This window comes from Bubalus bubalis, chromosome 12, assembly GCF_019923935.1.
Source record: "Bubalus bubalis isolate 160015118507 breed Murrah chromosome 12, NDDB_SH_1, whole genome shotgun sequence".
NCBI lineage: Eukaryota > Metazoa > Chordata > Mammalia > Artiodactyla > Bovidae > Bubalus > Bubalus bubalis.
The window spans coordinates 43,533,940-43,549,896 of NC_059168.1; the positions used below are offsets into that span (position 1 = coordinate 43,533,940).

General features: G+C 35.3%; 1 protein-coding gene across 3 annotated transcripts in view; it reads left to right on the top strand.

The window, feature by feature from the left end:
- The window catches only part of GCFC2 (GC-rich sequence DNA-binding factor 2), an 88,768-nt gene extending 75,171 nt beyond the window's left edge, over positions 1-13,597 (top strand). For 2 of the 3 annotated variants that reach the window (XM_044925937.2, XM_006073861.4), the window contains 4 exons: positions 821-967; positions 5,255-5,379; positions 6,188-6,287; positions 13,330-13,597. In XM_044925937.2, the coding sequence (XP_044781872.2) occupies positions 821-967; positions 5,255-5,379; positions 6,188-6,287; positions 13,330-13,404 (447 nt within the window). In that variant the 3' untranslated portion in view covers positions 13,405-13,597. The remainder of the gene's footprint in view (positions 1-820; positions 968-5,254; positions 5,380-6,187; positions 6,288-13,329) is intronic. The other variant, XM_044925936.2, reaches the window with a different exon arrangement.
- Positions 13,598-15,957: the final 2,360 nt, after the last annotated feature.

The window sequence follows — 15,957 nt, forward strand, 5'->3', positions numbered from 1 at the left end:
TAGAAGGAAGACTGAAAATGTTTTCTGGGTTTCATAGTTATAAGGTCATGAATGACCTCAGCAAGAATAGTTCTGATAGGGTGGATCAATGCTTGTCATGTGGTTGGGTCAGGAAAAAGGCTTTTCAGGAAGAGGGAGCAACATCAACAATGACATTGTGAAAAAGCATTGCATGTTAGTACAACTGGATGTAGTTGAGCACTTACGTAATAAATTTAGTAATGGAAAAAAAGTGGAAGCTACCATAGAATTCACATAAATATCTGCATTTACAGGAGAGAAATGCAACCCGTATTATTTTGATTAAAATTTTATTAGAATTTCTTAAAAGGATTTTACCCAAAATATCTCTAAACTCACAGGTTATTATTAATCTTACTTTCTATATTAGAGCAGTGAGGTTCTCAGGTTTGATTGATTTCTCAAGGTCACATATTGGTAACAGTACGGCTGGCTTTAACATCAGTGCTTTTATGAATCCCGGGGTCCTGCAGTCTTACATCTGATGGCCCCAGCCTCCAAGAGAGAACTGATTGAGAAGGAAGATTATTGATCTGGAAAAGCTCCAGCAAGGTAATTTGAAATAGATTTTGAGCGATTATCCTAAGAAAAAAATGAAGATAGGATGAAGAAATACATGCAGGTTGAGAAGAATCGAGTGTTTATTCAGAAATGTTTTCTATTCTAAAATTGACGGTCCCAACAGTGCTAATTGTGCTGAGAGTTTTACAGTTTGACCAGCTTTTTGTTTGTTGGAGACTATTGCAGTTTTCCTTTGGAGAAAAGGTACAGGGTCACTTGAAATTTTGTTGTATTTTAGCTCTTTGGCAATATTCTTCTTTGGAATGAACTCCTCCCAGAAGACACCTTGCAAGAGCTAGGACTAGGGAAGCTGCTGAATCGTTACCTTATTATAGCTCTTCTCAATGCCATACCTGGCCCAGATGTTGTTAAAAAGTGCAGCCAGGTAAGTTGTATAGAAATTGATCATCATTTTATCATTTTTAAAAGTTATTAAAATTAATTTTATAGCAAAATAAGTTAAATTGTGTTACTTACATAATAACAATTTAACAGACTAGAAATCCGGGAGAATCCAGTATTTAAAAATTAGTATACTGGTTAACTATTTACAAAATGACTGTTAGGTCCTCACCTCTCACTTAAATACCAATGTAAATTATAGGTAAAGTAAAAAATTAAGTGTAAAAAAAATAAAACTATAAAATACTGTACCAGGAAGATAAATGACTATACCTGATGTTAAGGGAGTCCTTTCTGAACTTTAATGCAAAAAAAAAAAAAAAAAAGGTGAGAAAAGGTAATAGATTTGATAAGATTTTCGGTCAACCAAAAAACATTAAACAGAAAGGTATGACAAAAATAAAAAACTTCGGTCAACCAAAAAACATTAAACAGAAAGGTATCAGGACTATAAAAAGGATTGCATTTGAGTCAATTCTAATGAGGTGGATCAGCCTAGAGCCTATTATACAGAGTGAAGTAAGTCAGAAAGAGAAAGACAAATATTGTATATTAACACATATATATGGAATCTAGAAAGATGGTACTGATAATCCTATGGGTAGGACAGCAAAGGAGACACAAACATAAAGGACAGACTTTTGGACTCAGTGAGAGAAGGAGAGGGTGAGATGATTTGAGAAAATAGCATTGAAAAATGTAGATTATCATATGCAAAATAGATAAACAATGGGAATTTGATGTATGACACAGGGTACCCTGTGACAACCTGGAGGGATGGGATGGGGTGGGGCGGGAAGTGGGTAGGGGGTTCAGGATGGAGGGGACATGTGTATACCCGTGGCCGATTCATATTGATGTATGACAAAAACCATCACAATATTGTAATTATCCTCCAATTAAATAAATAAAGGTAGCAGGATTATTTGATTATTGTTAAAACTCGAAGATGGGTTTATTGGGCTCACTATACCTGTTCTTCCCTCGTGGCTTCCCTTGTGGCTCAGGCAGTAAAGAATCTGCCTGCAGTGTGGGAAACCTGGGTTTGATCCCTGGGTTGGGAAGATCCCCTGGGGGAGGGCATGGCAACCCACTCTAGTATTCTTGACTGGAGAATCCCCATGGAAGAGGAGCCTGGTGGCCTACGGTCCATGGGATCACAAAAGAGTTGGACAAAAGAGTTGGAGCAACTAAGCACAGCACATACTTATTCTTTCTCCTGTTGTTTATGTTTGGAATTTTCTATAATAAAAAGTTAAATAGAAAGAAAGTTGAAAAACAGAAAAATGTTATAATGTGCATAACGAGGATAAATACCCACATTTTTTTAAAAGCTCTCTACAAATCTGTAAACAATTTGAATGTGCTTACTGAAAATGACCAAAAGGCAAAGCAATCCCCCCCGAAAAAGAATATGTTAAAATAACCTCTAAATATGTGGAAAATATTAATAGTATTAATGAATATAATAGTATTAATATAATCAGAAAATTGATTATAATCAATTAATCAGAGAATTACTATAATTCAGTAAGGATTTTTTTTTTTGCTATTATTTTCATTGTAATTCCCAGTATTGTCATAAACACAGGGAAACAACAGTCCCACATCTGTCCAGGAACATCATTCATCTAGAAAGTGTGGAGAGGCAATTCTGGGAAATAGTTTCTGCACTGTGGGAAGAGGAATACAACTCTGGAGACACTTTTGGCACAATCGATATAAAACCTTTAAAGTTCATACCCTTTTAAGGAACTTCCCTAGTGGTTCAGTGATTGAGAATCTACCTTCCAATGCAGGGGACTTGAGTTCAATCCCTTGTCAGGGAACTAAGATCCCACATGCCATGGGGCAACTAAGCCCATGCACCACAACTAGAGAGCCTGCATGCCACAATTAGAGAAGCATCCCACCACAAAGAACCATCAGCCAAAATAAAAAAAAAAAAATAAAGTCCACATGCTTTTACATAGCAATTTTACTTCTAGGAAATTATCCTAAGTTAAAAAATCAATGGACATAATTTTCTAAGAATGTGGGAAAATATTTATATTCTTATATAAGGTTTTTTTTTAGTATACATGTATATGTAATGTTAGATAGCAGTTCTGAAAGTGTGAAAGTCAGTCGTGTCCGACTCTTTGCAACCCCATAGACTGTACAATTCATGGAATTCTCCAGGCCAGAATACTGGAGTGGGTAGCCTTTCCCTTTTCCAGGAGATCTCCGTAACCCAGGGATCGAACCAGGTCTCCCACTTTGCAGGCGGATTCTTCACTAGCTGAGCCGCAAGGGAAGCCCTAAGACTTCTTCCCAACCCAGGGGTTGAACCCAGGTCTCCCGCATTGCAGGCATATTCTTAATCAGCTGAGCCACAAGAGAAGCCCAGGAATACTGGAGTGGGTAGGCTATCCCTTCTCCAGGGGATCTTCCTGACCCAGGAATCAAACCAGGGTCTCTGCATTGCAGGTGGATTCCTAGACAATTCCTAGAACTGTCTAGCAGTTCCTAAACAACCATTATTTTTCCCAGCTATGGTTTTGTATCATGTAGTTTGTATCGTGTAGTTTTTAACTACATTATTTATCAGATATTTCAATCTTCATCCATCCTGTTGTGTTTCAGATTTCAGTTTAGTTCTCTTTGACCAGAAAGCTCTACTATGCAGTAGAGGATATATGACATTGTCTTCATAGTTTGTGGCTGGAAAACCAGACCAAAACAGTGTGGCTTTAAGTCCCAGGATCATTTATTGGAAAGCTAGATAGTTCCTTCAGAATTTTATTGAGCCTTGTGATACAAAACAAGGGAAAAGCAAGTGTAAATGACATTAAATTCCAGATCGGTTAAGGGCTGGTTTTAAAACTAAAAAGATATAGTTTGCATAACAAGACTTATAGGACTTTCTGCCTTAGGCAACTAGTGTATCCGTTTTTTTCTAGATAATTGAAAAAAGTGATTAAGAAATAGGATAAATAATTTTCAACTGTGTTTTCCGTGTTCACCAACTAGATTTATTTTAGAAAACATGCATTCCAGAACTTTCTTTTAATGTATTTTATTTTATATATATAGTACAACTTTCTACTTTCTAGAGGTACATACTGATCCTGACCTTAGCAACTAACATAACCAAGAATTTCGTTAGAGAGTATGATCTCAGATTTTTCCTTGCTCCCATTCTCTGTCCTTTTTAAAAAAAATTCTTCCTTCTCCAACAAGGAAGTTTTCCTTTTTGTTTACATTTTTTGTTTTTTTCCAAAACTTTTTCCCCAAGTCATGTATTACCTTTAGCATGATGATAGTAAGTGTTGTTTGAGAGGTTTTCCCCCCCAAAGAAACAAATGAATGTACATACATTGACTCCTTATGCTGCCATTGACATTTAAAGCAATATATTAAATTAGAAGAAAATTGTAATAAATTTTTTATACAGTATATCTTAGAATGACCTTGATTTCTTAACTCTAATTTATTCATATAGATTATACACAAAGTCATCTAATTTCATATTGTGAAATCACACTAAATATACCTATTTTATACAGTTGACCTTTGAATAGCACAGATTTAAGCTGCATGGGTCCACTTCTATGTGGATTTTTTTCCAATAAATATCAGTACATACCAGAGTACTTCACAATCCATAGTTGGTTAAACTTGTGGATGCAGAACCACAGATATGGAGGGTCAACTGTAAAGTTAATACACTGATTTTCATCTGTGCATAGGTCACTGTCCCTAACTCCCTGCATTGTTAAAGGGCCAAATGTAGGTTTGTTAATTAAGTGTTTTGTGTCTACACATTTCTGGTATTTAGTTATAGATTATGTTTTGTACAATTTAATCACTCAGGAATACAGAGTAATGAAAATATTACAAGTACTAGTAAGTATTTATAAAGAGTAGTCTCCTTTAAGCTTTCAGTATCCAAATATAATTTTTTTTATATAGTATAAAACCTAAAAAAGAAAGGGGAAATTCTCAAAAGTTATTTAACCATGAATAAAAGAATATGGAAGAATAATACAACCAACATGAGTAGTGTGTATGTCAAAGTCATTCAGTTGTGTCTGACTCTCTGTGACCCCATGGACTATACAGTTGATGGAATTCTCCAGGCCAGAATACTGGAGTGGTTAGCCTTTCCCTTCTCCAGGAGATCTTCCAAGGAATCTTAACATGAGTAGTATAAGGATTAAATGAGATTATGTTAAAGTACTTAGTTAATAACTGCCATTAAAAATCAACCATGTGTTTTGATTATCAGATAGCAGCATATTTACCAGAAAAGTGGTTCCAAAACTCTGCCATGAGAACATCCATTCCCCAGCTAGAAAATTTCATCCAGTTTTTACTGCAGTCTGCACGTAAATTATCTAGAAATGAAATCAGGTAATGCATATTTTATTTGTACCTCCATAAGCGTTCTTTAGGCTTCTGTTCTTGGCAGTTTTTAGAAAGATTTGTACTTTACTTTTAAAAATCTGAAACTGTCACTGTAGAATTAGGAGATGTTTTCATATGCAACTTTAGAATCACTCAGTATTTTACTTTTACACCTCAGGCATATTAGTTCATATGTTTAAATGCAAATCTCTTCCAAAATAAGCACTTCCAGAAAACTGTATCACAGGAGAATTTAGAATTAAAACTGTAAGTCCAAAGCCTTTTATTTAAGCATGTTTTTAATGTCTTTCTAATTTTCCTAGCCATTTCAAAATCTCAGTATTTGTTAAGTATAGATCTGCAACCTGGCATTTACCCAGCAGTAGCTGGATCTCATTCACAGCACTAGATGTTTAAGGACTTGAATACAGTGGTGTTGGCAAACCACCTCAAAACACAAACAAAAAAAGCCCTCAAATTGTAACATTTGATTATATCTGTGGGACCATGATAGTCCATATGAACTGCTGGTAGCAGCACACCATTGTTCAGATTTCTAATGATAGATTTCTTCTGTGCTTTTTCTACTTCTTTATAGTCATTCACATTATAATTTGCCAGAATATATCCACTAATAGTCTCTGATGGAATTTCATGATTATGTGGAGAAGGTAGCATCTAAATACTTTATGCAATATATTTTAGATATTGGCATCAGGTAAAGTTTTTGTTTCAAATTAACTGCTGATGTTTCACTGTGCCCTTATACATTGCATTTCTAAGAGGGAAAATGCCCTTTTGTTGTTTTTTTCAGGGATGAAGTCAAAGAAATAATTCTTATTCTGGTGAAAATAAAAGCTTTGAATCAAGCAGAATCCTTCATAGAAGAATGTCACCTAGACCATCTTAGATCAGTAATTAAAGAATTTGAGTAAACTTTATAGGAAAGTACTAAAATGAGATTTTAATATAGTCACATTTGGCTGTTTTGCTTGTAGAGAAAGAAAAAAAGGTGTTCCCTTTTCTTTATTCCCAATAATGGAGGAGAGAATTTCCTAAACCAAAAGAATAGCACTCTGTCCTTCCATTCCCTCCATCTTCTGCCTTCTGGTATCTTGAAAGACTGAGCCTTCCCTTTATGAGTGTTGGCAGGAATTAAATACACAGGAACAGTAGGAGTTTAACATATTTCCATTTGATTCTTCTGATGACTTTTCCAGTTTAAGAAAGGACTTGAAGCTTATTGTAGCTGCTTTGGCTTTGCTGAGTCTTCTGTCCTGAACCATAAAAACATCTTTTAGTTCCCTTCATTTTAGCAATCTCTGTTTTTAACTCATTTGTATGAGTTAAAATGAAAATCTTAATTGGAATGAATTACTTATAAAGTATTCTGATTAAGGCATTTCAGAGCTACTAATGCTTGTCAGATTGTGCTTCAGAATCTATACCAGTATATTGTTCTAACACAAGTCTGAGAACAGCCAATGAATCTCTGCCAGCAGTATTTTTTTTTAACTCATTTGTACTTAATAGGTGAAAAAAAAAAAAATCTTATTTTAATTATTTATATTGACCATTAGAGAGTGACTTCTTGTTTTCTTGGCCATTTGTAATTCTTTTTGAAGTATCTATTTTTTTCCTTATGGATTTGTAAGAGCTTTATATTTTAAAGATACTGATGGTTTGGCAGTCCAGTGGTTAGGTCTCTGCACTTTCACTGCAGAGGGCATGGGTTTGACCCCTGGTCAGGGAATTAAGATCCCACAAGCCACATGGTATGGCCAAAAATGAAAACAAAACAAAAAGATAACTGACGTTGTGCCCACACCGTGTTACAGTTTTCCTCATTTGCTGTTTTCTTTAAATGTGTGTATGAGTTTTGGTGTACTAAGTTATTGCTTGTTTGGTAGTTACTACTATTTTTTGCTATACTTTTTTGTGTGTTTGTCATGGTGGTGGTAGGCTTAGAGAGGAAACAAGTATTTTAAATATTCAGAACATATGATTCATTTTTTAAAAATGTGTGTGATTAAGAATGTGAGACAGGGTCATTGAATCAAAAAGAAATTGAGAACATTTTTCACAGTAAGTTTACTGATAATTTTTCTTAAATCTATTTGTTTAAATAACTTTCATGAAGTCCTAAATGTATTCTGCAAATTGTTGCCCAAAAGATAAATCAGGAAAAAGTTGATTATATGTCCAGTTTAATAGTTTGAATAAAGAACCAGCCTTAAACTCTATATGTAGGGTTTGAGCATGTGGCTTCTAACATCATCAACACTAGTTTTGAAGCTGCATGTAATAAATTTTCTCAGAGTGGTATGTGATTGCTACCTTAGTGAAGATTCATGATTCACTAGTATGAACAGTTTCTTAAAGTTTATTTTAGTTATACAAATTATACAGAACAGAATCTCATCTAGAAAATCCAAGCCATTGCTAAAAAAAGTCAGGTTTTCTTACACAATTAGTATTCCCAGAGGTAACTGCTGTTTTCACTTTGTTATCCTTTCAGAACTTTTCTCTACTTAAAAAGTATGTACACATATGTCTATACACAGCTTTTTTTTATATGTGGCAAATATTTTATTGTGTATTAAATTTATAATTTTTTATTGTTAAAAGTGTACACCTGAAATTTCCCTATGATTTTTGCCTTTGTAATTAAAGGTGTGTTAGATGATCCCTTACATTTTTAACTTGGGTAGAGAGATTTCTCTTGCTTTTTGTAGAATTGAAAATATTAGAACTACTTTTAAAACTGCAAATTGATTTAAACTCCCAGTAGTTTTGAAATTTCATTATGCTTGGGGTTTGAATCTCAGGATTTTTATCCATCATATACTGTAACTAAGGATATTCAAAAACATTTGTGAAGATGGCCTAATCCTCAATGTAGAGTTCTTTTTTTTTTTTTTTTCCTGTTACTGTGAAATGGATGAAGAAATGGAATGGAATGAAGAAGAGAAACGCCAACTAACAAAAACAAACCTTTGAGTTAACAACTTACCTCACACCTCAGTTCTTTCTCTGGATTTTTTCAGGTTTTTGTTCACTCAAAGAATGTAAAATTTTTACAGAACCAGACAAATTACCTTTTTGTTTTTACTTTTTTATATGGCTTTTAGGAACTTTTCAGTGGCCATGAAAATATACCTCAGAACAGTTGGGTTATTTTATGTAGATGACTCTATAAAATCTGAAAAAAATATTACAAAAAAAAAGACCAATATTCCTCATGAATATAGAAATAAAAGTCCTTCAAGTACTAGCAAACTGAACCCAGCAATGTATAAAAAGGAAAATAATAATACATTATGACCAAATAGGTTTTATTCCAGGAAGAGAAGTTTGGCTTAACATTAGAAATTTAATCAGTATAATTCACCTATGAAAAGAATAAAAGAGGAAAACCATACGATCATCCAGTGATTACAGAAAAAGCGTTGGACAAAATTCAACACCCTTTCCCAGTACAAAAACAGGAATATAAATTATTTAATAAAGAGCATCTGCAAATGAACATCCATATTTAGCATCATACTTAATGGTAAAGTATTAATACAAGGAGGTCTGCTCTCACCTTTTCTGTTCAGCATTGTTCTGTAGGTCCTAACCATGCAGTTGGTCAAGAAAGAGACATAAAAGTTAAAACACAAGAGTTGAATCATTATTCTCAAGTGACAAGATTGTTTACATTGAAAACCTTATGCACTCTACCAAAAAAAAAAATTTGGATTTAGCAAGATTTTACAAAACTCAAAGCCTAGGGATGTACTAGTGATCTAATTGGAAACAAGTTTTAAAACAATAATACTTCAGTAGCCTTGAAAAACATCACATATCTAGGAATAATCTATAGAAAGACTGTGCACTGAGTAGTACACAAATTGCTGAGGAAAAAAAAAAAATGTGTAAACCTAAATAAAGAAATAGACATCATGTTTATAAATTGGAAAACTCAGTTATTGTTTCAGGTATCTTCTTCTTATATTGATTAATATCAATTGTTATGCAGTCCCTATCAAAATTCTATCAGGCTTTAAAAAAAAAGAACAAAATGATTGATTAAAATACATAAAAATTAAAGTTTATCTAGATGTACAGATACCTTAAAATAGCCAAAACAGTCTTGAAACAGAATAACAAATTGGAAGACTTGTTCTTTCTGAATTCAGGACTTACTATAAAGCTACAGTAATCAAGTCTTTGGTATTAGGATAAGAATAAACTAATACATCAGTGGAACAGAATCAAGAGTCCAGGAACAGACCTAAATATAAATAATCAATTTTTGAACACAGTATCAAGTTAATACATCATAAAAGGAGAGCATAACAATATTGGTAGAACAATTGAATAAGAAATAGAATGAACCTCAACCCTTATTTTCCACACACCCACACAGATGAATCAGATCTAAATGTAAAGCCTAGAGACAAAAGCTTGCAAGGACAGACATAGACTGTCTTTGACACTGGAATAGATAAAAGATTTCAGGGGGTAGGGCACAGAAGACACTAACCAAAAAAGAAAAAAAGGATAAGTTGGACTTTTTCAAAATTTAAAGCTTATTCAAAAGTATTCTGTATCTTAGAGCCACAGCAAGACAGAAGGAGGGGCACAATCATGATAAAAGTCAAATCCCATACTTGCCAGGTGGGTGACCCATAAACTGGAGACCAGTAATATCAAAGAAGTTCTCCCACTGTTTTGAAGGTTCTGAACCACATGTCAGGCTTCCCACCCTGGGGACCTAACAAATGGACTGGGAATCCCCAGGGAATCTGAATTCAAGGGCCAGAGGGATTTGATTACAAGACTTCTACAGGACTGGGGAAAAGAGAACCTCCAGTCTTGGCAGGCACAAACACAACCTTGCACACACCAAGACTCAGAGGAAAGAAGCAGTGACCTCACAGGAGACTGAACCAAAACAACTTGCTGGTGTTGGGGGGGTCTCTTGTGGAGGTGTTGGTCGGCAGGGGCTCACCACAGGATGGGGGCACTGGCAGCAGCAGTCTGGGAAGGTCACTCCCTGGTGTAAACCCTCTTCAAGGTCACCATTAACCCGGCCATGGAGCTGGGTCACCTCAGGCCAAAAAACTACCAGAGAGGGAGTGCAACCCCACCAGTCAGCAGATAATTATTAAAGCTTTACTGAGCAAGATCCTGCCTGCCAGAGAAAGACCTAGTTTTTCCCACTATCAGCCCCTCCCATCAGAAAGATTACATAAGCCTCTTAACCTCCTCCATTAGAGGGCAGACAGAAGAAGCAAGAAGAACCACAGTCCCCTAGTGACTAACAAACCACATTACAGAAAGTTAATCAGCACAAAAAAGCAGAAAGTTGTGTCCTGGATGAAGGGATAAGATAAAACCCCAGAAAAAGAACTAAATGAAGTGGATATAGGTAACCTTCCAGAAAGAGAATTCAGAATAATGATAGTGAAGATGTTTTAGGATCTCAGAAAAAAAAAAAATGGAGGCAAAGCTTGAGAAAATGCAAAGAAATGTTTACCAAAGACCTAGAAGAATTAAAGAACAAACAGGTGAATAATACACTAGAAGAAATCAATAGCAGAATAACTGAGGCAAAAGAATGGATAAATGACCTGGAGGACAGATTGGTGGAAATCGCTGCCGCAGAACAGAATATATGGGGGAAAAAAGACAAGAGACCTCTGGGACAACAGTAAATGCACCAACGTTTGCATTATAGGGGTCCCAGAAGGAGAAGAGAGAAAGGACCTGAGAAAATATTTGAGGAGGTAATGGCTGAAAACTTCCATAACATGGGAAAGGAAATAGCCAAGTCCAGGAAGCACAGAGAGTCCCAAATAGGATAAACCCAAGAACACACCAAGACACATAATAATCAAGCTGACAAAAACTAAAGACAGAGATGAAATATTAAAAGCAGCAAGGGGAAAATGACAACATACAGGGGAACTCCCATCAAGCTATTAGCTGATTTCTCAACAGAAACTACAAGCCAGAGGGAATAACATGATACATTGAAAGTGATGAAAGGAAAGACCCTACAGCAAAGAAGACTCTACCCAGGAAGACTCTCCTTCAGATTTGATGGAGAAATCAAAAGCTTTCCAGACAAGCAATAGTTAAGCAAATTCAGCCACCAAACCAACAAAGGCTAAAGGAATACCAACAACAAATGCTAAAGGAACTTCTCTAGGCAGGAAACAAGAGAAGGAAAAGACCTACCTACAGAAAATAAACCCAAAACAATTAAGAAAACGGTAATAGGATCGTACATATTGATAATTACCTTAAATGTAAATGGATTAAATGCACCAACCAAAAGACATAGACTGACTAGGTAGATGAAAATATGTGCATGTATGCACTTCCATTTACCACATCACTCTGCTTGCCCTCCCCCCAAATTTTATTATTTTATATTGTTAGGTTAATCGTATTCCTATTATGACTTGCAGATGTAATTATCTTTTATTTTTTGTCTGGCTACTGATTGTGAAAACTGATACACATCTTTGACTATAGTGATTATGTAACAATTACTTAATGCCATTTTATCATGATTGGTCAACCGAAGAATAATAGAATTCTGTATCACCAAAGCAACCGTTTAGTAGAAAATCTGTAATCACTTTTGAACTGTGGTGTTGGAGAAGACTCTTGAGAGTCTCTTGGACTGCAAGGAGATCCAACCAGTCCATTCTAAAGGAGATCAGCCCTGGGTGTTCTTCGGAAGGAATGATGCTAAAGCTGAAACTCCAGTACTTTGGCCACCTCATGCGAAGAGTTGACTCATTGGAAAAGACTCTGATGCTGGGAGGGATTGGGGGCAGGAGGAGAAGGGGACAACAGAGGATGAGATGGCTGGATGGCATCACTGACTCGATGGACGTGAGTTTGGGTGAACTCCGGGAATTGGTGATGGACAGGGAGGCTGGCGTGCTGCAATTCATGGGGTCGCAAAGAGTTGGACATGACTGAGCAATTGAACTCAACTGAATCAGTTTTTAAAATCCATATGCATATCAAAATTATCTTGGAATTTTTTGAAAAATACAAATATTCAGGTATTATTTTTTCACCAGAGCTCCAGATATGTTTCTAATGAGCAGCCATGTTTAAAAACAACTGGACTGTATGAAGACCTTTTACTTTTATCTAGTTTGTTTCACTTTTTCTATTTCATATTCAGTGCTCCCATTTCCTTTAGTTTTCTAGTTACTCTCTTCTTTTTTTTTTTTTTTGATGTTCTTTCTCAAGCCTTTATTAATTGTAGTAGAGAAACTTTTGTATACATATATATATAATATGTATAGTATATATATTTTAGAAAACTTACTAATTTTTGCCTAAAATTTATGACATTTTGATTCCATTTGACTTAGTATGAATAGAATGCTACATTTTTAATTTAAAAAAATAGATAAGCAACAAAGGTTTACTGTATAGCACAGGGAACTATAGTCAATATCTTATAATAACCTATAATGGAAAATAATTTCAAAAGTAATATATATGTATATGTATAACTGAGTCACAAAAAACAGCTACTTTTTGAAATTTAGTAATATTTATCTTTTTGCCAGCTTTTCTAAATGTCCTATGGACATCTGATAACAACATATGAGATACAAGATTAATATAAATGAATATAAATAGAAATATATTTAAATTATTAATGACATCATTCAAGATGCTCCTAGTCTTATTTTTTCTGCACTTGATAGAATAGTCTCAGAGAAATGTTAATATGTCTCACTGTGATTCAATTATATATATTTTTTATTTTCCCTTAAATTTATTCTGATTTTTGCTTTATATATCTTTGTTTTTAGGTATCTCATGATTTATGAGGTATATCATCTTTGTGAATTGTACCTTTTATCATTAAAAAGTTTCATCTTTGTTTCATTTTAAAATACATGTTTTTTAAAAAAGTATTCTACCTCTTAGGTCTGCTGGGAAGTACAAATTAAAACTACAATGATAAACCAGTTCACATCCACTAGAATGACTGAAAAAGACTAATATCAACAAATGCTGCCAAGAATGTGAAGCTATTGGAACACTCCTAGGTCACAGATGGAAGTATAAAATGGAAAAACTGCATTGGAAAACTGTTCATCAAATTATTAAACATTTACTAACCATACAACTCAACAGTGTCACTCTTAGGTGTATTTACCTAAGAAAATAAAAATATGTTCATAAGAAAAGCTTATATAAGAGTGTTGATAGGAGCCTTATTAATTACAGCCCCAAACTGTAACCAAAATGGATAGAGTTGTAGATTCATACAATGGAAAACTACTCAACATTAGAAATAAACTATTGTATACAATAAGTATACCTGAAAACATCATTAAATGAAAGAAGTTAGGTAGGAATACATTCAAAGGGAACGCCAAAGATCTGTGTATTTTATTATATATTAATTATACATCTGTTTCTTAAAAATACCTTGTAAGTCAGACAACTATCTAGAATAATGAATATCTCTGTAGTGTTACGAATGGACTGAGCACCACTGAAGACCATATTAATTGCCCTTCCTGTGACAGTTTTCAGAAGTCATCAGTGGATGTTAATGGAAGAAAACTGATAGTGATATTCAGAGATATTTTTAACAACACAGTCCACCAGACCAGTGGTTTCTTACTCTTTTCTGCCCAAACCTAACCCTAACAAGTTTCCATCAAGAATAGTGCTTTAATTGAAACATGTATATTACCATATGTTAAATAGATGACCAGGGCAAGGTCGATGCATGAAGCAGGGCACTCAATGCTGGTGCTCTGGGACAACCCAGGGGGATTGGGGTGGGGGTGGGGGAGGGGCTCTCAGAATAGGGGACACATGTGCACTTATGGCTGATTCATGCTGATGTATGGCAAAAACCACCACAATATGGTACAGTAATTATCCTCCAACCAAAATTAATTATTTTTTAAAGATGGTGCTTTAGGATCACTGCCCTGGATATTTCAGTATGACCTGCTAAACAGAAATACCATAGGCAGATTCTGTAAGACAGTCATAAACAAAACATTTATGTTGATGATACCTTTAAACTTGAATAAGTTTCATGGAATTAGTCCAGAGAGATTTTACAGGTTTCTTGCTGCTGCTGCTGCTGCTAAGTCACTTCAGTCGTGTCCGACTCTGTGCGACCCCATAGACGGAAGCCCACCAGGCTCCCCCATCCCCGGGATTCTCCAGGCAAGAACACGGGAGTGGGCTTCTTACAAAATGTCAAAAGAACATTAAGGTTATCTATTCATTTGAATATCTTCATGCAGTGGTTGCATGACAGAATTAAATGTCCATGGAACCACAGTTCCCAAACTGATCATAGATGCCCCGTGGCAGCACTGTGAACTCAGATGCATTGTGGGACATTTTAAGTTTTCAAGGAAAATAGCAGTACTTGACACCTTGTCAGAACCACTGGCACTTATACCCAAAGGTTGTTCAGTTTCAACATTAGATTATGTGACACAACTTTAGGAGATATGTATTTTTGAAGCTGGGTTTTCAGAGGTTGCTGTGATAAAAAGCAAATAGCACATGAAATTCTGTATGGATATGAGTTGATAGTGTTCAATCTTACTCCACGATTTGGTAAGTTACATAGTGGCCAGCAGATGAATACAACCTCAATTAGTAATTATTTAAGGATGCAATAAAAATAATTTACACGATTTAAAAAAAATTTTGTTATTAGGACCGCAGTGGTTAAAAAGTGGCACCCATCATTTGACAGGAGGTATGGAGATAGATAAAGGATGGGGCACTCTTTTAAAATTTCTCCAAAACTAAAGGCTCTGTGAAGTAAGAATGTGAGAACTACTTACTGACAGCTTATTCACTGAAAAGCAAAGAATGTTTCTGAATATATTTGGACTTCTTATAGCAAAGCTATACAGGAATACATAGAAATACCACCTCCCTATTATGCTCTAGTTTTCAGGAACACTAGGACTTTTGAATTATAAAAAGACTATTACAGGGACTTCCTGGTGGTCCAGTGGTTAAGACTCCACACTCCTGGGCTTCCCTGGTGGCTCAGTGGTAAAGAATCTGCCTGCCAATGCAGAAGACACAAGTTCCATCCATGATCTGGGAAGATCCCATATGCCACAGAGCCACTAAGCTCATGCGCCACAACTAGCTCTGTGCTCTAGAGCCTGCAAGCTGCAATTTCTGAGCCCACATGCCCTAGGGTCCATGCTCTACAGCAGAGATGCCACCACAATGAGAAGCCTAAGCACCACACAACTAGTGAGTAGCCACTGTTTGCCACAACTAGAGAAAAGCCCATTCAGTAACGAAGACGGTGTGGCCAAATTAAAAAAACAAAAAAAAACAAAAAAAAAACCACCATGCTCTCAAGACATGCACTGGTTTGATCCCTATTTGGGGAACTAAGATCACTTATGCTGCACAGCACAGCAAAAAAAAAAAAAAAAAGGCTATTACAGATAATTAAATTTTGTAAATATATGACTGGTAGGGATGACTGTATAGAGCTTCTCCATCTTTGGCTCCAAAGAATATAATCAATCTGATTTCGGTGTTGAC